The sequence below is a fragment of the Panthera pardus genome, unplaced genomic scaffold, assembly GCF_024362965.1.
Source record: "Panthera pardus isolate Hobbes unplaced genomic scaffold, ASM2436296v1 HiC_scaffold_22, whole genome shotgun sequence".
Classification (NCBI taxonomy): domain Eukaryota; kingdom Metazoa; phylum Chordata; class Mammalia; order Carnivora; family Felidae; genus Panthera; species Panthera pardus.
Window position 1 is genome coordinate 14,253,675 of NW_026526788.1, and position 20,657 is coordinate 14,274,331.

The following is a 20,657-nucleotide window of genomic DNA, read 5'->3' on the forward strand; positions in this document are numbered from 1 at the left end:
ACTATTGATAAGAAACAGAGACTGTCTTGGGTGGGCTCCAGGAAATGAACTTGCTTCAGACTCCAGTGTCCTGGTGTTGACCGTGAGTTGGTATATGTTCTCGGTACTATAGTGATTTTTATGCATTTGTTTTGTCATTACTCCTGCATTCTGTGTTGGAAGATTCTAAAGGCCGGGGTCATATTTTCTGTTTAGATAATGTGTCTTAATACATCCATGGGTGTGTAGCAACAGCTACTTTAAAAGTGAAAAGGCCATCACTGTTGTAAAATTAGTCACCTAAACTGATGTCCTTGATACTTTATTTCATCAGAGCATAGGAAATGTTGCCTTTAATTGATCTTGTGATTTCCAACTAATTTTTAAGATTTTATGTGTTATGGTAAAGGGAAAAAAATGTTCACTTAGTCCATCTCTTTTTAAACAATAAATCCTTAGAGGGGCCCCTGGATGGCTCAGTCATGAACATCCTTTTTCAGCTCAGGTCATGATCTCTCTCATGGTTTGTGCGTTCAAGCCCTGCCTTGGGCTCGCTGCTGTCAGCACAGAACCCTCTTCGGATCCTCTGTCCTCCTCTCTCTGTGCCCTCTTCCTCCCTCCCTCCCCCCCACCTGTCAAAATAAATGAACATTTACAAAAATAAAATAAATGTAAAGTAAAAATATATATAAATCCTTAGAGTAGCCCACAGACACTGATCAATGCGGTCCTGCCTTCCTGTCTGGTTTCTCCTGTGCCCTGACTTCTTTTCCTCAATTCCTGAATGCCAGCCTTCTTGGCTTAACAATAAGCCATTTCCTACCTCTGGGATATTGCCTGTGTTACACCTGTTTCCTAGAAAATACATCTCCTGACTCACCTTGGTAACTCCTCATTCTGGTCTTTGCGTTCAACGTCCTCAGAAAGGGTGTCTGTCCTCTGAATTTCCAAATGAGATCCTCCCTTATTATAGCTTTGCTTGCGGACTCTTTGACTGGCATTTTCAGTTATACGCTTGTGTACTAATTTAACTTCTTGTCCCCACTAGACTGCAAGATTCAGGCATGCAAAATGTAATAGCCCTCAGTAAATATTTGTTAAAATAATTATCGACCTGTTAGAATTATATCCATGTAACATGTGAATGCTGAAGAATAAGAAAGTGTTTGAAGGCTATTCGCCAAGGTGTTAACCTTAGTTATCTCCTGGCAGATGACGTCATGGTTATCCTTCTATTTTTCTCTCACACTTTTCTGTTGTTATTTTAATTATTGTTTCTGTAATCAATAGGCAGACGTATTTCTTACGTGGACTTTTTTCCTTTACAAATGCTACTGAAAGACAGTGGACATTTGCGTGGGTGAGCAGTGAACTGGAGTCGAGGGAGCTTAGCAGTGCCACGTTCATGGGCACAGCCATGGAGATGACAGTGGGTGTCTTTTAAGGAAACTGTTGTCGCAAATGCAGTAGAGGATAATCTGTATGGTGCTTAGAAAGGGGATAGGTCAGAGAGCAGAGGACTTCCAGCTCTAGACAACAGTGTAGAAACTTTTCTTTTTTGAATGTTTCCTTGGAAAGTTCTCAGGCAAAGAGTTGACACAACCAGATTTAGATTTGAAAATGTGCAACAAAGTGAGAGATAGATGGGAAGTGGGAGAGAGAGTTGGAGCACAGAGGCCAGTTAAGGGGCCAGATCAGCATTCCTGGTAGGAATGGCGATGGCCCAAATAGAGGAGTAGCTCTAGAAGCGACAGGAGGGATAGGTAAAGAGAGAAGGCAGAGAGAAAGAGAGAGAGAGAGCCAGTATGACCAAAGCTATGCAGTGATGGAGAGAGAGAAGAATGAATTTAATCTTCCGAGACCGGGTGAATGTAAGAATGGTCATGTCATTGACTCAAATGGTGATGCCATAGGGAACCCAAAGAACCCAGTGGTTGAGGTTAAGAGAAAATGTGTGGGGTCTGAATTAGAGGGGGCAATGGCGCTTCGAGAGCGAGTTGTCCAGGAGGAGAGGGGTAAAGGTTAAACTCAAGTCTTGGGAGTCAAAATAAAACCAAAAGTTGATACCATAAGATTAGGTGACATTTCCCCAGTGAGAGAAGTCAGCACAACACAACAGAAGGCCAGAAACAGAATTTTGGACGAATCCCCATATGTTAGTGAACTGAGGTCAAGGATTCAGGAAAATAACTGGACGAGGTGGTGTCAGAAAGAATTCGGAGAGTGATTGATTACAGAAACGGAGGGAGGGAGCATGTAGAGAGAAAGTGTAACGGGTCACATGCTTCTCAGATGTCCCAGAGGACCTTCAAGTGATGCTATGACGCCGGAAGCTAAAATTGATTGGCTGCTGACTCTGTGCCAACCTTGGTTACAAGACGTGCACTTATTTGCCACGTACTGATTCGCTTCACGGAGTGTGGGAGGTGTAAATCGTGCTGGAATAATTTCATGACTAAATAGGAAGTAGAGTCAGTGAGTAGCTGGATACAGCTTTTTGGGCAAGACCACTTCTCTGCTCTGGGACCAAACTTTCAAAGCTGAACGCCTGGTTGAATTTGCTGTGAATCCCACACGTCCAGTTCACGAATTCAAAGTGCACCTTTATTTTACGTGGCTGCTTCCCGTTTGTCATCCTGCCGGCAGTGAGTTCGCGTGCCTTCAGTTTTGAGCTGAAAAGGTTCATTTTGTCCAGCGTGAGGCACACCGGACTGGGGAGGCTCAGCGGCTGCCCTGGATGGAGAATGGGAGCCGTGGGCTGCGTGAGCTCACAAGCCCTTGGAGTGGTGTCCGTTTGCAGAGCCTGGCTCTGCGGGAATGCCTGGGCTCTCTTGCCAGGAGTCACATTGCCCCGGCTCGAAAAGGAAGAGCCCCTACTGGGCCAGTGCCTTTGCGTGAACCGTGCCCTGCTTTGGCCTCGGACGCTCTGTGTTTGTTCCCCTGGGCCATCGATGTACGACAGAGCTCTCCGGCAGACATGAGGCATAAGAAACTCGCTTCGGAACGAGACGAGTCCACGTAAACCCTTGCTATGGATTATTCCGATACTGACAGTGACTCCACTTTGGGATACAGTGATGATGAAGACTCCAGTGACGAAGTGCAAAGAATATCAGAGTCAGTGCACAGAAAAACTGGGTTTGCAAATATGTTGGATGTTTGTCATGCTCTGTGATGTCACGGAAAGGAATGTCTAACTCCTCCAAGAATGCTTAAAAAAGAGAACGCTACTTACTAAACCGCATAGCTTTGCCTGTAATTTCTCATTAATGCGTAGCAAGTTTGTGAAATAGCCGTTGACCTCCCACCGGTAGCGACTTCTCCAGTTGTCCGCGTTTATTAAATGCCACGCTGAAATCAACTAACACGCAGGGACAGAAATGGATGAGTGTGAGGTTTGATCTTCAGAGACAACGTGCATGTTAGACCTGGACCCTTAGGGGGACACGTGTGCATTTATTTACTATAAAGAAGCTGCTGAGGGTTCAGAGGCAGTCTGGTGGATGTTTTTTAAATATGTATTTTATATGTTAACGTATTCCAGTTATGAATTATCTTGTGGTCGGTGTCGGTGAGACTTTAAAAATCTCATCTCTTCTTCTGCTAGGATTTATCAAATACCGTGATCGGACAAAAAAGTAAAAATGAAGGAAAACTCCGTTTTTAAAAATCTTTCTCGCATCTACACCAGTATTACGTGAAGCCCCTGCAAATGTGGCGGGTGTGTTGTGCGAAACCACTATCCTAACAGCTGTGTGTGGATAGAGATAAGTTCAGTAACCACATAGAGCTCTCAGGACCTCCGGGTCATAGGAGTATGTAATATTTCATATCTCAATGCAAATATTTGCTTAGACCTACAAAGGAAATTAGCAGACACAGTAAGCCACAGTATTGTCTGCTTATGTGAGTAATATTCTCTCATTAGAAGTCCGTACCACCCCTGCTGAAATAAGAGATTAACCTATGTCAATACTAGATCAGATAGAATTTTGCCTCTCCCAGAAGCAGGCTCTGTAGGTACTCAGAGACAGCATTTCTGGACACCTGTGTCAGCAGGCACAACACCATTAAGCACCCAAATAGTAGAGATACAATGACAGCATAGTGGCAATATGAGTTTGGCGTTGAATGAACTCGGCATTCAATAATTTCCTATTGTAATGTAATGTTATTATAAAGCGACATATTAGGGCTAGAACATAGCCATGGATGGGAGCAACTCTAACCATATGAGAAACAAAATGGCTTATTGCATCAGCTTTGCAATTGAGCGCCCATAAACCTATTAATGCTGTTTTTATTAACAACTGAATATATTTTTTACGATGACAGACGGACCGTCTGACTACTTAGTGCTCCTAAGTTATTTTGCACCAGAATGCACTGAGAATTGTCAAATGGAAATCTGGTAGCAGAGTGTATACACGGTGGACTTTTGTGGAAAGACGTGAGCCCTCGAGCCAGCCAGATCTGTGTTCAGATTCCACAGCAGCTGCTCACTGGCTATATTTGACTTGGGGCGTGTGACCCAACCTCTGTCCTCACGTGTAAATTTGAGATTCTATACCTACCCTCTGCTCTAGCCATTAAATGAGATTTGTGTGAATTGACTAAAATGGTTCCTGTTGTATACTAGATAATAAGTAGCAAATGTTATAATCTTATATTTAATATATTGTTTTTCCCCATATTACACTTCTCTGTTTTGATATATGTCACTTTACTAGGCACTAAGCTTGATTGTAGGGCATAACTTCCAGATTTTTCCTTTTTAAAATACTTCCAATTTCTACTGACAGTTTCTTCTGATAATTACTTTTCCTCATGTATATTTAATTTAATATTTTAATATTTTTAGTTATTTTTGAGAGAGAGAGAGAGAGAGAGAGAGAGAGCGCGCGCAAGTTGGGGAGGGGCAGAGAGAGAGGGAGACACAGAATCTGAAGCAGGCTCCAGGCTCTAAGCTGTCAGCACAGAGCCCAACGCAGGACTCGAACTCATGAACTGTGATACCATGACCTGAGCCAAAGTTGGACACTTACCCAAATGAGTCACCCAGGTGCCCCATTCTTATCTGTATTTTAAAATGTCTATGTGTTTTCTCTTGTTGCAAGAAAATTACATTCATTTAAAAAAGTATGTCCAATTTAGGCCAGAAAACATAATAACATCTTCAAATATTGGAAATTTGTGATGAAATCATTTTAAAATTAATATGTGTAGAGAATACATTCAAAAGAAAGCATTATTGGGTCGCCTGGGTGGCTCAGTCGGTTGGGCGGCCGACTTTGGCTCAGGTCATGATCTCGCGGTCCGTGAGTTCGAGCCCCGCGTCGGGCTCTGTGCTGACACCTCGGAGCCTGGAGCCTGTTTCAGATTCTGTGTCTCCCTCTCGCTGACCCTCCCCTGTTCATGCTCTGTCTCTCTCTGTCTCAAAAATAAATAAAACATTTAAAAAAAAAAAAAAGAAAGCATTATTTTGTATATGTTCTATTTTAAGGACTTTGTGAGCAATTTCTAAATTGTCAAGATGGTAATATATTTTAGGAAAATTCAGATTTAATATGTTTTCTACAAAGCTATGATAGGAGTTCTGTTCTTTGGCTTTTTTAGACTAGCAGCAGGGTATAGCAACATACCATCATGAGCAGTCTCCTAAGAAATAAGTTATTCGCTTGATAAATGAAAGACCTAATGGTGTATTAGTGAGGTTTTCTGCCCATGGCATCCGCTTCACTGAAAATCCCTGCTCAGAAAGCGATGATGGAGTTGAAAATATATTGTCTGCTCCCTCGAAGCCGAAAGAAAAGCCGCGCTCTGTTGAGTAGGAGTGTTTCGTAAAACGCCGGACAGCGTGGCCGCACAGGAGGTGAGAAGAATCAAGATAAATGGAAGAACACGCTGCTGTCCACCGGCTGGGTGTCAGGATACACGTCCCTTGAGCACATTGAATACCCGGCGGTGAGGGGGCAGGCTTACCGTTCCCACCGTTCCCACACTTGAGGCTTTGGCATAGTGTGTAGCTTGTCTCCTGAAACAAGGGCAGTGTGAGTCCAAAGCCTGCTCTGTGCTGTCCTGCCCGTGGGCTCCAGGCTGTGCCATCTCGTACTAAATACCTGCTACGTACCTCCCACATGGCCAGCATTCTGGGTAAAACAGGGAGGAAAACCAGCCAGGGAACTGCCCTCCTATGGTTTAGGGGGAGGGGGATAGAATCATCAACCCAGTGACCGCACAAATAAACGTCTAAGTTGCAGACTGACAGGTGCTTGGGTGGAGAGGTACGGAGGGCCATGAGCACAGGTGAACAGGGAGCCTGGGCTGGTTGCTTCTAGTTCACTGATGCAGAGATGCGTGGGCCGAGATCTAAAGGGTCAGCAGGGGTGAGCTAGTCAAGGAGTTGGGGAAGCACCTCCCAGGCCAGGAGGGCAAGTGAGGGAGTCCTCACCGGAGGCACATGAAGCATTCAGCAGATAGCAAAGGTGGCCGCTTTGGCTGCAGGGTAGGGATGTGAGGGAGACGCTGGTAGAATCCTACTGGGAGCTGTCTAGACCCTAATAAAAGTTGTACAGTCAGAAGAGAGCTTAGTATGACACGTGGATAAAAAATATACAATCATCAGGGTGCCTGGGTGGCTCAGTCGGTTAAGCGTCCGACTTCAGCTCAGGTCACGATCTCATGGTTCATGCGTTCGAGCCCCATGTCAGGCTCTGTGCTGACAGCTCAGAGCCTGGATCCTGCTTCAGATTCCGTGTCTCCCTTTCTCTCTGCTCCTCCCCCACTCATACTCTGTCTCTCAAAAATAAATAAATGTAAAAAAATTTTTTTTAAATACACATTCATCAATAGCTTCTTTTCTTTAATAGCAATAACCAATGAGAAACAGAAATAGAAACATTGCTTTCATAAGAGAAAGCATTGATAGAAAACACCCCAGAATTCTTTTTTTTAAAAATATCCAGATCTAGCAAAAAATATTAAGAAATCTTACTTAAAGATCTAAGAACACCTCTCCACACAAGAAGAGTGTTATGTCATGCATTGTATGGGAAATTAGTATAATTAAATCCTTCTTCTGAAATCAATGTATAAATGTAATACAGCTCTACCAGAAGGCCAACGTGGGTTCCCTTAGAAGTGGAAAAATGATTTTAAAGTCTCTGTGAAGTATGAATGCTTAACAGTATCCTCAAGATATTTCTTTTCTTTCTTTTTTAATGTTTATTTCTGAAGGAAAGAGAGAAAGGAGAGAGAGAGAGAATCCCAAGCAGGCTCTGCACCATCAGCCCAGAGCCCGACTCAGGGCTTGATCCCGTGACCCTGGGATCATGACCTGAGTCGAAATCAAGAGTCGGATGCTTAAGCAACTGAGCCACTCAGGTGCCCCAAGATGTCTCTGAAAAATAATTTTAGTAAGGGGGAACTTGTTTACCAAATACTTAGTACTGATGGTTTTTGTAAAGCAACCATAATTTTAATAGCATGGTGTAGCAACAGTGGAAGACAAAAGATCAGTGGAAAATTTACTGAGTTCAGACCTATCTGTGAGAATGTAGTGTATTTTGAAAAAATAAAAATTCAGCGAGTGCATCTTTGTTTCCAAGACTTGAAAAACCTATTATTAGAGACCTATGATGTTTGGATTATGATTTTTAGAATGTATTATTAACACTATGTTATTTCTGTGTATGTTTCTCTTTAATGTATTTCAAACTTGTATTTATCATTAATTATATTAACTTAGAAATTTTACTTTTCCAGGAAAAGGAGTACATTTTCAAGTATAACTTAATGTTTCCATGCAGTAATGCTATGAAATTTTTAGTAGCTCAGAATGAAATGTGAATGTTAATTTACAAAATCTTAGACCTCTGGGTAAGATGAGGAATACAAGAACAAATTTTTAAAGGTTTAAGAGGTTGGTAGATATGCCTGAAGTGACAAATTGGATGCTTGCAAAGAAACCGTGTATGTGTATGTGTGTGTGTTTGTGTGTGTGTGTGTGTGTGTGTATATGTGTGTGTGTATATATATATATATATATATATATATATATATATATATATATAAAGTGTGTGTATATATATATAATGTATATATGTGTGTGTGTGTATATATATTTCAATCAGAGTGATTAAAATTTGTCAAATACTCTTCTGGTATAGATGAATAACTGTGTATTATAAGTTGTCAAAAGGTTAGCCACATAAAAACAGGGTCTCTAAGGTGACAGTTAAAACAGATCCGTTGTTCCCAAGGTGATAGTAATAAATTCATACACAAACGGATTAGATACTCAATGTTCAGAAATATATCTGCCCCCCCTCTAAAAATTCAAATTACCCTGTCCATTACCGTCCTTGTCACGATCCAGTGAATTCCTTCATTCCCCAAAGAGCACAGGGAATGATGATGTAAAATTTGCTTCACTTCTAGAAATGAAACTTTAAGACTGAAAATTATAACTCCTGGATTATTAACTATAGGATTTGTGGGATCAATGGTAAAAGTAAGGTGGTTCCTCAGGACAAATAAATTTCAAACATGAACAAAGCTTAACCCTAGGGGTGGATAAATCTGAGAGGTACACGTAATTTACCTTGTTTCCTGAAATTAATCGCAGTGAACCCTTCTGTTTGATAGTAAAAGTGATTTTACTTTAATCTCTGTCTCTCTTTTTTACATAGGGAGGATGTGAGGACAGCCAACGTAATCGCTGCAGAGGCTGTGACCTGCCTGGTCATCGACAGAGAGTGAGTACATTGCTTTATTATGCGTCCTGCACGCACCTGTCAGTGGCGTACCTCAGTTCTTCGAAGTACACATTGTTTTATGGAGTTATTAACACTTGTTTTATATTGCTTCATTTTCAAATGAGTTTTATGTTTGATGCTCATTCCCTGTTTTTCTTGGAATGGGAAGGAATTCTCACTCCCTGTTGTCCCTTCTGCCCTTGAGATCTTTCGCCGGGTGCGTAACCGTTAGGAGCCTCACTGCAGTTAGCCGGTTTATACACGGGCGATGATGCACTGTTCACAAAGATGTGAGGATTACGGAGGGCGCGTGAGGAAAGCGTGGGTCCCAGTGTTGTTTCTGTTTGTTTGGTTTTTTGTTGTCTTTACTTTGGACGATCTTAACAATGCTAGCTATTGGTATAATTGTTCATAGTACTGATAATCATTATCACTGTTATAGAATGTACAGCGTTACTCGTATCATTATTAAGACATGGACCGTTCCTCCAGCCTGCTTTACTTATCTCTACGCCCCCACCCCCAGACTTCTATAAGTATTTAAGGAAGATGCCTTTGGAGAAAATGTCATTTTAGACAGAGGTATATATTTGGGGTTATTAAAAGTGTGTTGGGTGATGCCTGCCCCTGTTCCTTCTCGGCATTCTGGCCTTGCTAGTCTCATGGCCCGAGGGCTTTTTCGGTTAACTACAAGGATCGGATCGCGGACTCTCCAAGGGCCTGGGGGTGCACTGTCTGCAGGCAGTCCTCCAGGCTCTTTCTCACCGCCTTTCTGTGGATAAGTCGATCAGAAAAGCCAAGTGCCTGGCCCAAGGGAAAGCACTGTAAAGCACCCTGTTAGCAGCCGTGGGGCCGGAAGAGGCTGTGTCAGTGGGGCATGCCCCTGGGGGCCAGATGTGAGCAGTACGGAACGATGGAGTTGAATGTTGAGCTGCATGAGCTCCAGGGGGAGAGGGGTCCCGCTCGATCCCCACATCTCAGTTCTGGAGACCCCTTGGCCCTGGGTCTCTAGAACCAGAGCAGCAACATAGCCACAGAACGACATCTGACACCGATGCTCTTTATCTGGTTCCCAGAAACAACATTACCTGGTCATCCTTTGCTTCGTTTGCCTCTCGCCTTACCGAGGATCTACTGAGAACAAGGCCTTGTGTTTGGTGCTGTGAGAAGAGTCCAAGGGGCAGCACAGATGCCGGTTTGGGGGGCTCGCTTCTATTAGAGAAGATGTAGCCTCCGCACAAGGCAGAAAATAGGAAGGGTCCAGAGCACACACTTGCGCTGTGATTAGGTGGGTCTGGAAAGCACAGGAGAGGCAAGATGAGCAGAGTGAACCACACAGAGACCCTCGCGAGGGAGCAGGGAACCGTGGCAGCGTGCCGGCATGGGGCTGGGTGAGGGCGGCCGGAGGAAGTGCTGTGACGGGTGCTTCATACACACACTGGGGCCGGTTCACCAAGAACACTCTTTGTTGGGGTGAGGGTAACTGACGGTTTTAGGCAACCAGATAGTGTCCATCACTGTATCACTGTATTTGGTAGAATGATCCCAGAAGGCTCTGTAAAACGTGTTACGGGTGAAGTAGGAGCGGGGATATCTGATGAGTGTCTGTCAGCCCAAGTGGTGGTCATGAGACCGGCTGGAGGAGAAATGCATTAGGATGAAAAGGTAAAACCAAAGGGCTTACTCCTTGACCGAAAGGAAAGGGCAAGGAAGAAACTAGGGGTGTAGTCAGGATTGAGAGATGATCTAGAAGTTGTACAGAAGAGTCGGTTTGGGAGGCACAGTGGTTTTCCCTCAAAAACATAACGAACTTGACGTACCAATGGGACACTCAAGAACAGATGCTCTGCAGGAGATAGAAAAGGTGGGACAAGAACTCTTGTCGGAGTTACCTTAAAATTAACTTCAAAGTTGCTTACCTAGAGTTAGCAGCTGAAGCCATGGGACTGGACGGAATTGTGTCAAAGAATAAAGATAAAAGGACCAAGGTTAAAATTTGGGAAAATTGTTACATTGAAGGAAGAGGCAGGAGAAGACACACCAGTGAATAGAACTGAGGTGTCAGCTCTCAGAGCAGGTACGTAAAACCTCAGAATCCAAGAGAAGATCCAAGAGAGGAAGGACAGTCGGCAGTGTCCAATCCAAGTGGAAGCCAAGAGGCAGACAGACAGAGAAAAGGCCAATAGTTCAGGAGCCTGGGAGAAAAAAGCTTCAGTCAAGTGGTGAGAATGGAGTCCAGGTTGCAGAGAGCAAGTGGGTGCTGAGGAAGTTAGATCACCTAGACTAAGGGTTCTTTCTTTCAAGAACTTGGTGAAACGGATGGAGGGAGGGAGGGAGGGAGGGAAGGAAGGAAGGAAGGAAGGAAGGAAGGAAGGAAGGAAGGAAAAGAGGGAAGGAGGGAGGGAAGGGAAAGGAAGGGGGAACATGAGGCATTGGCAGGTCTTGGAGAGCATCCTTGTGATGAGTACATACATGCATCCAGGAAAATGGAGGAAATGAAATACTAAAGGGACCGTTTGATGGAAATGGGGCCACAGGGGAGGAAGTTGTGGGCAAACAAGGAAAGAATACTTGGAGAATGTATGCTTTTCTTTTCTTCTATTTTCTAAGAGGAGAAGTAGAAAATTTGTAGAGGTTTAGATAAGGAAAGCTATGGGAACTCAATATGGTCTTGACCTTGTCTCTAAAACATAGAGCAAGAAGAGCATCTGGCTGGCTCAGTTGGAAAAGCATCTGATTCTTGATCTCAGGGTCATGAGTTCGAGCCCCGCACGGGATGTAAAGATGACTTAGAAATAAAATGTTTAACAAAATAAAGTATAAAGCGACAAAATCTGGCCAGGGAAGGAGTGGGGGTGGGGCTGAGGATGTGCCAGGTGACTAGGGTATCCCATCAGTTTATATCCCTACAGTCCTTCATAATTTGGGAATTTTCACATGCATGGCATCCCACCTGGAAGGTAGGCAGGATGGTCAACAGGAGAGGAAATGGAAGCCCATAGAAGTTTAATAACTTGATAAGATTTCCTGGTAAATGATAAAGCCCAGATACATCAGAGGAACAAAGTAGATGGGATTTTGTGGGCCATCTGGTCCTGCTTCTTCAATTTAGTTAACTGTGGGCCTGAGGACTGAAGGAGCACCACATAGCATCGTGCACATACTTTGGCCCTCGTCCGAATTTTCTCTTTTTCTCAAATGTGGTCATATACGCTTTGCACCGGGCGGTGCATGGGCTTTGTCAAAACAAAATTCACTAGTTGGATCGTGACTGCATCATGTTTGGGCCGTTGCCTAATACTTAATAGGGACAGTTACTTAAATTCTGAGTCTCAGTTTCCCTACCTGCAAAATAAGCTCACATTACCGAAATGTGAGCTTGGTGGGAAGGTCGGTTTATTGTACACGCAGGTCCATGCACAGCATAGGATGTGGAGTAAGCATTCAGTAAACACGTTCTCCTTTTCTTGCAGAAGGCACAGGAGCCCCTCTGATTGGGCAATTTTTCCATCTAATTGGCAGAAGTTTATCCTTAGGAACACACACTGAGAGGACACCTCGAGAGAGGTCTTTCAACAGAAACCTAGCCTGCACGTAGAACTCACCACACGCATTTCTGCACTCTTAGAAGGGAAGTTGCTCTTCCCACCAAATGTCAAATTCACAGCTTGAAAAACAACCAAACTGTAACTGAAGCCTCCTGTCAGGAGCCTGCTGCTGGCACCTAATTTATGGCCAATTAGGGGAGCACCCGGGCTTCATCCCATGCAAACAGATGGCAGACATTAGACCTGTCAACAAAAGGAGCTTCTTTCACAAATTTACAAGCGCGGTACCACATTACAGAAGCCCGTGATTATGCTTTATCATTCCAGAAGGAAGGCAAAAGCACACTATTGTAACTAATCATGCATGGCAGAATTTCTCTTAAAAAAAAAAAACGCTCCTTGACGAACTAGAAAATGATACACAGATACCTGGTGGTCCCACGAATCTGCTGATTCGTGTCTCGTAGCCTCATCCTGGTCTTTGTAACTGTCTGCAGTGATTCCAGAAGTTGCAAATTGACTGCAAAGGGATATTTGTCTAACAGGCCAGTCTGTTTCCATTAACACAATTTTCGAATATTTAAAAAATGATTAGGTGTCTTTAGCACCTCTTTTTTCAGAATCCGTGAAAATAAGTACGTTAGAATGTTTCGTAATCAGTTAGGCAGTACCCTACTACTTTACTGACGTGAGTTGTTGATGAGGCTAGAAATTCAAGAAAGACTGTATTTTTACATGTTGAGATCATTGTTAAAAAGGGTAGCATAACTACTAGGATTAAAGAGTTTTATATTTTTCCCCAGGAAATTAAGGTCTAAGTAAGTCCTGACTCTATCCCTGATTTAGTGTGTAATTTCCAAGACATAGGCAAACTGGTTATGAAAATTGAAATGTTTTCATATTGGTTAGGAAAGAGCAGTGGTCTGAGCTCCCTGCCTGTCTCTTCTAACCCTCTACTGCCCTGGTCATCTGATTCCCCCACCCAAGACTCTCCCAATCTCTCCCCAATCCAACAACTAAAAGCTAACTTCTGGCAGACCCCAGGACTAATATCCATTCTGATTGGTCAATTCTTGTATCACACTGTTAATTATTTTGACTAGAACCCTGGTAATCTCAAGCTAAAATAACACCTCATCACCATTGCTTTTCAGACTTTGGTTTTACTGTATCTGTGGCTTAAACAAAATCAATTAGAAAGAAAGCAACAACTTTTCTGGCTCCGTGGGGGTGAAGCTTTCAGAGTACCCAAAAGTCTTCCCTCTATCCCTCTTAATCATTCCAGGTGATGCCTCAGCGCCTCACTCCCACCCCTGCCACATGGGAGTCTAGGCATCACTAAAATAATTTACAAACCGTTATGTGCTAACCTTTTCATCACAGACACTTGGGATATTTGATCTCACTTTGGGGGCTGTCTGGCTTGACACAGGACTCAGGTGTCATTGAGACAGAGCTGGGGATGAAGACCAAGAACTAGCCTAGAGGAAGACAAGCATGCTGTGTATAAAAATAATGAGATTAGGAGGGAGTCTCAAATATCAGATTACAGGACATTACAAATGGCAGTCAGTCTCAGAAACGGAGAGATCTCTGTGGATCAGGGAAGCAAGGATGAGTGTGGGTGAGGTTTTTAACCTCCTAGAATTCATGTTGCCTCCTGTGTAAGAGGCGTTATCTCTGCCATATATTTAAAAGAGGAACAAGACTCGAGCTACTAGACTGGTGCTTAGGAAGCAACCCGTAAGTCTAAGGATGGTCCCAAGGCTCATTAAAAACGGGGAAGCAAACAGCTTCCCAGGAAAGACTGGACCATGAGAAAAAGTCACCGGAACAGGTAAACTGAATGCTGTTTCTCAGTACCCATGCAGGGCCGTAGGTATTAAAAATGGGGTTAGAACTAGACTATAGGAAATTTTATGTGTATTCATTAAGAAAAATAACAGTTAATACCTGCGTCCTGTGTCAGATACCTGGACATCCACAAGGCACAAATTCAACCATAGGTCTGAAAACTCATTATATAGAGTCAGCTCAGTTAGGGACAAATCTGTGCCTATGTGACAGGATGTTTTTTGTTCCTCTGCCAGTGCCAGTAGCAAAATCTCCATCTTCCAGCCACCCTGCCCTCCACCTCTAGTTGTTTCTAGTACTGGTTGCCAGCTCTTTAGCCACACCTACATCAGTCTCTAGAGATCTTGCTTCTGACCTGGTCTCTGCCCTGATTGCTCCCCAGCCTTCTTGTCTCCAGTGGATCGGTGCCTTCCTCCACTTGTCTTTGTTGGGGCTTTTCAGGTGTTCAACTCCACGTTCAAAGAAGAATAAACAAATACTAAATCCACTTCATCCGTGCCCTGGGCTAGGTATATCAGTGAGTCAGCCAGACAGGAGCCAGGAAGCCTCCTATATGAGGACTCAGAATGTCAGAGGAGATGGAAACATACAGAGAAACATCACATTTATCCAGCTTCTCTCAGGGGGGGTGCTCGATGTGTTTCTGGTAAGCAACTGGTGTTGGGGCTGAGCTCAAGGAGGAGCAGATGATCGCTAAACTGCCCAACAAAAATGGCGGGGGGTATTAACAGCACAAGTTTTATTTTCTGAGTATGAAGCCAGAGCTGTATGACTTAAACCAGAGGTTGGAAAACTTTCTCTAAAAAGGGCCAGCTAGTAAATATTAATGCTTTGTGGACCCATTGTTCTTGGTTGCAGCTACCCAGCTCTGCTGTAATGCAAAATGAACCAAAGGCAGCAGATAAATGGAAGAGCATGGCTGTGTTCCAGTTGGCTTTGTTTATGGATACTGAAATTTGAATTTCATATTATTTTCAGGGGTTAAGTAGTATTCATCTTTTGAGATTTGTTTTGTTTTTCCACCATTTAAAAATGTCAAAATCATGCTTAGCTAGTGGCCATGTGAGGAAAACAGTGGGCTGAATTTGCCCTGCGAGGCATAGTTTTGCCAACCCCTGACTTAAATGATGTCAGAGAATTGAGGGGTGCCCCCACTAGTCCTGTTCTGATTTCCCTCCATGCTGTGCTCAGCCGTCGTTTTTTTTTAATGTTTATTTATTTATTATTTTAGAGAGAGAGAGAGAGGGAGGGGAGGGGCACAGAGAGAAAGGGAATCTCAAGCAGTCTCAGCACTGACAGTCCAGCTTGAACTCACGAACCATAAGATCGTGACTGGAACTGAAATCAAGAGTCAGACGCTCAATCAACTGAGCTACCCAGGTGCCGTTAAGCTTTCTTTGTTTTTGATCCTCGGTCATCTTATTTCAACTCCTGCATTCTCTAGGACTTCACGTTAGGCTTGCATTAATTTAAGTAACGGCTAATTAGAAATTAAGATGATTCTTTGCAAGTTATTTGCATTTTGGCGACATACCCCAAAGATGGAGAAATCCTAAAAATCCAAACGATCTTAGTATTTCAGGTGCCATGAGGGAGGCCAGTAGGGGAAGGATTTGGGGACAGCAGGCTCTTTCAGGCACCCTTCTGACCCCACCAGCCAGGTCAGTCTCATGAAGGCCCACGCACCCAGTGGTGTTTGTCCCGCTAGGTCACCTGTGTCCTTGTCTTTATATAACTTGCCATTCTGTGTTCACACGATAGGACTACAGGGACCACATGCTACACTGCCTGTCGTCACATTGGTCAACTGATAGGGTGATAAACTTAAAATATTTCACAGCCTCAGTCTTTCCTACAGCCTACATGGATTTTATGTTGGTTCGTTTTCCAGAGTGAAATCTGGGGTGATGTGAAGATATTTGCAGGCTGATCACAAAAACCAAGTATACCTTGCTAGGATTATATCAGCTGCGATCATTTGGGCTTGTCTTTTTCTATGGCGCTGTTATTGATTGGTGTGCCTTCTAAAAAAATATGAAGCAGAAAAGATAAAATCCAGAAGTTTAGAAGAGAGACATGATATTTACTCCATTTAATGATGTGAGTTGAATTACAGCACGCCCTGAGGAAGCGTGAGCTGAGTACAAAATGAACACATTTCCACTAGAGAAAAGCGTATCTAGGGACTATATTTGTGGCGTCAATAATGGAAAGAAGTGGATGGGACAGCAATTTGTCACATGGACCTGCTCGGTGCTTTAGAATGGTACCTCTTTCTCCTACTGCAAGTCCTTCGAGAAATGATACCTAGCATCACTGGAGAGCGATTTGAGAAGGCACAACCCCTTTCTTCATCCACCCAACTAGAACTTACTGGTTACCTGCCATATGTCAGCCACTCAGACGTCTAGCAGCTGGGGATCTAAAGGCAAATACGTAACTATTATATGACTTATTTTTATCCCTGCTGTACGGATAACTCCCAGCTTTAACCTCTTAAGTCATGAACCCACGGGGGTTCTAACAGTCCCCTTTTGTAACCTTCTGACTCTGTTCAAAATCAAGGAAGTCCGATGTCCTTAATATGTTGGTACGTCATTAATCAGAATGCACTACATTTCTTTGTTTGAAAACTCTGTTAAGAACCTTTAGATGGCAAGTGGATTAGTTAGAAAGTCATAGCAGAGATTTAAGAAGGAAAAGTGGGAGAGACCTTAGAAGCTGGGGCTGGACAAAGATTTTCTCTAAAGGGCAAGACAGCAAATATTTTGAACTTTGTGGCTTACGGTCTGTCATTTGGCCCAAGGGTCATAGTTTGTGAATCCCTGTTACAGGTCAGTTTTATTTTACAAGTGACGGAATCGAGGACCAGAGATGCCCTCAAATCCCACTGTTTAAAAAGATTTAATAAAGATGGATAGTACAATTACATTCTTGTCTTCTAATGCTGTATCTTAGAATTTTGTAACTTAATGAGACTCGGAAAAGCCTGTCTTCCAAATTCTTTAGTTTAGAAACAAGAAAGGTAGGTCTCAGAGGGAATATGGAGCATCCCAGGTCTTTACTGCCAGTGATGGGATTGCAACATAGCCCTCACGACCTCGGCTTTAGTGCTTTTTTCACCTGAATTATGCTATGACCTGAATTACCAAGATAGAAAACTCATGCATGTATTAATTCAACAAGCACACAGTGAGTACCCGCTCCATGTTGAGCCTTAGGGTCAGTGCTGTGATGAATAGAAATGCGTACAAAGAGGGGCGCCTGGGTGGCTCAGTCAGTTAAGTGTCCAACTCTTGATTTCAGCTCAGGTCATGATCTCAGCTTTCATGAGTTCAAGCCCCTTGTCAGGCTGTGTGCTGACAGAGCAGAGCCTGCTTGGGATTCTACTCCCCACCCCCTCGCCGTCTCTCTCCCTCTGTCTCTGCCCTTCCCCAGCTTGCACTCTCTCTCTAAATAAATACATAAACATGTTTTAACTGCATAAAAAGAGAGAGTTGGTTCAAGAGGCTCATAATAATGGAAATGAACAAACAGAGTAATGGTATTATTGACCGTTTGTGAATTGAGCTAAAATATTCTCATTGAACTAAATCTATAATGAATTCTGCTGCTTCTAAGAAAAAAAAAAAAAGATAAGTGAGTAAAATCCTTGACTTGCAAATGGCTGCTGACCTCACTGCTTCAAACCCCCGCTGTGGCTAGGTAGCTGAATCACCGAATTAAAACAACGAGTTTATTATTTCAGTTCATTGATTTCCTGAAAGCATCTGTGAAGCCTGGACTCCACCACTTACCTGGCTTGCATAGTAAGTGGGGCTCTCCTGTCACGTTTCAGATCCCAGCCTACCCTTGCTGTGTCGTATGTCCGATGCTTGTTGGTCTGTTCTGATTCGTAAACTGCAAGCTTGAGGAGGACAGAAGCCACGTTCGTGTTGTTCTCCGCTGACTCCTCAGATCTCAGCACGATGTCAACGAGTATGCTAAGCCCTCGCTAAGAATCTGTCAGAATGAAAGGACGCATAACTCTGTATCAGTCAGGGTCCCATCAGGAGAGAAGCCACACAGAGTAATCCGAGCAAGAAAAGTTGGTTGTAAAGAATTAGTGACGGTAATAGGGGATTGGAGTAACAAGCTAGCCAGAAAGGAAAAGAGTTCCAGAGAATTCAGAGACAGTAGATATAAGAGGCACTAGCCCCAGGCCTGCACGAGAGCACTGGCTGGAGATCTTCCCCAGCCCTTCCTTTGTCCCGCCCCCACCTACCCTGCTGGTGCCTTGCCCTGGAGCAGGGGTCCTGAAACTCCGCATTGTGACATTGTGGGCCAGACACGGTGGCCAGACATTGTGGGTTTGTCACGGTGCGGTCCTATGCCTCCTAGGGGGTCTCTCAGGATCCCGACTTCTCCCCACCAGCTGGTAGTAACTCCCCACCACCTATCAGTGTGACAACCAAAAGTGGCTCCAGACATTGCCAAATGTCCCCTGGGGGGTGGGGGGAGCATCACCCCAGCTGGAAGGACATGGCCGTGTGATGGCAGCCAGGTGCCGTGACCCCGAACCATAGCACGTGTGCCCGAAATCCGCACTGGAAAATTGGAAAGCACAGAAAAATATAAATATAATTTTGCCATTCAAAGGTAACTACCGTTAATATTTCGGTATATTTCCTTAAATAGTGAGATCACACTGCCTAGGAGTTCAGGGAAAGCCATCCACAGGGTGCTGTAAAACCACCTGAGGGGGGAATCCCCTGGGGAAGCTGTTGGCTGCTGGGTGTTCCTGGTCTCCAATACTGTCATTGCCGGCCACAGGAGAAGGGACGAGAAACTCCCAGCACCCCAGAACATGAAGCAAAACCCTCATTCCTGCAGTATCTCCCCGGTGCCCTGTATGGACAGAGTCTCAGTGCCAGTTGGCCAAAGAAAAAACAACTGGCCCAGATCTGTTTTTACAGAGCAAAAAGGGTGAATTTAGAGCCGACAGGCAGGAAATCAATAACCAGTACAGATTCCACACCAAATCCTATTTGAGGTCCAGAGCAATAAAGATAAATAGCAAAGTCTGTCTGCCCTGGACGAACTCCTGGTCAGATCAGATGCACTGAAAATCATCATGAGAGACCATTCCAGTTCAAAAGTAATAATAATGATCGTGGAGAACAGAGGATGGGGGAGCGTGTCGTGCCTGGAGCGTCCCAGAGGACTTGCTGGTTGAGTTCACATGTGAAACAGGTCTTTAAGTTTCCGGGGCGGTTGTACGTGCAGGAAGGGAGGGTGGAGTCTGCTCCCGTCCAGGGAAGGGCATGCACAGAGAGAAGGGATTGGGAGAGGCCAGCCTACAGTAACTAGCGGCAAGGGCGGGAACAGAGGGCTTGGGAGGTTAGGCACTGGACAGTCCGTTGGGTGGGTGGAGTGCAGGGAGACGGAGTTGGAAAGAAGAGAGGTAGACAAATTAGGAAGAAATCTCTCAGATGCAAAGAATAGGGATTCTGTCCCCCTGGCAGCGAGCATCCAACAGGAGGCTGCTGCTGCTGCCACCGTCTGCATTTGGTTTTGAAGGAGGGAATGGAAGGTTGATTCCAATGAGCAGAACTCAGGCAGGGAGGCTTATGGGAGACTTGCAGCAGCCCCAGGGATCGCCCCGACTTTGGGGAGTAATTGAATGCAGGAGATAAGACAAGGGCTTTCATCTTGGGCAGCGTGGTGGGTGTCTCTAGCCGATCCACAGTATGGGACATACAGCAGGCTGAGACGGAGGGAGGTCGATTCAGTTATGGATGTGAGAAGGTCCACCTGTGCAAGTTGTATTGTGCAGACGGAGAAGTCCGTCGGAGGTGGGAAAGGAGTGTGTACGTTTCCTGACAATCAGCTGATGAATGGAAATTGATGTGGGAGTTGACAGCTGATCAGTTTTAAGATCTTACAATCACGGCTTTGGTGTTGTTAATGACAGTGATTGTTTGTTTCACCTTACCTTGGTGAATAAGTAATTCACTTTCCCCCCATAAAAGCTTAAATCCATTCTGTTTCTGAGGCTTGCCTTCCCTCCCCGCTTGGATGTTTGAAAAATGGTTATTTAGCGATTCAGCACTGCCTTTGGAACTCATTCGCCAGTTGTGTGAATGAGTAAGAAAGTCTGTTTCCATGTCTGAAAAATCAGTCTGAATTTCTTCCATCACAGAGGTAATATTTGAACTTTGATATTTGAAATTCCCCCAAAGGGTCTTCTGGGGGGTGTTGGGGCTATTTGTTTGAGGGGGTCATAATGCTACTGGGATTCTAGAGCTCAAGCAGGAGGGGGGGAGGGTTGCCAGGGTCACCTTCTGATCAATTTTCCTTTAAAAACCAACAGTGTCATCATTAGATTTGAAAGTTGGATTCTAGGTTAGATACTCACGTTGCTTTTCTTCTGGTCCAGTTAAGAGGTTTTGCTTCCTTTAGGAGAAACACTTCCCTGGGGAGACCGTTATTCCGGGCCCAGCTGGGTCATAAAGATCTAAGACTTGCATTTTTTTTATTT

At 44.1% G+C, this 20,657-nt stretch overlaps 1 protein-coding gene across 5 annotated transcripts in view; it reads left to right on the top strand.

Moving 5' to 3' along the window:
• PRKG1 (protein kinase cGMP-dependent 1) overlaps positions 1–20,657 on the top strand; it is a 1,256,614-nt gene that overhangs the window by 1,104,199 nt on the left and 131,758 nt on the right. For all 5 annotated transcript variants that reach the window (XM_053910263.1, XM_019430062.2, XM_019430063.2 and 2 more), the window contains one exon: positions 8,670–8,735. In XM_053910263.1, coding sequence (XP_053766238.1) covers positions 8,670–8,735 — 66 coding nt within the window. The remainder of the gene's footprint in view (positions 1–8,669; positions 8,736–20,657) is intronic.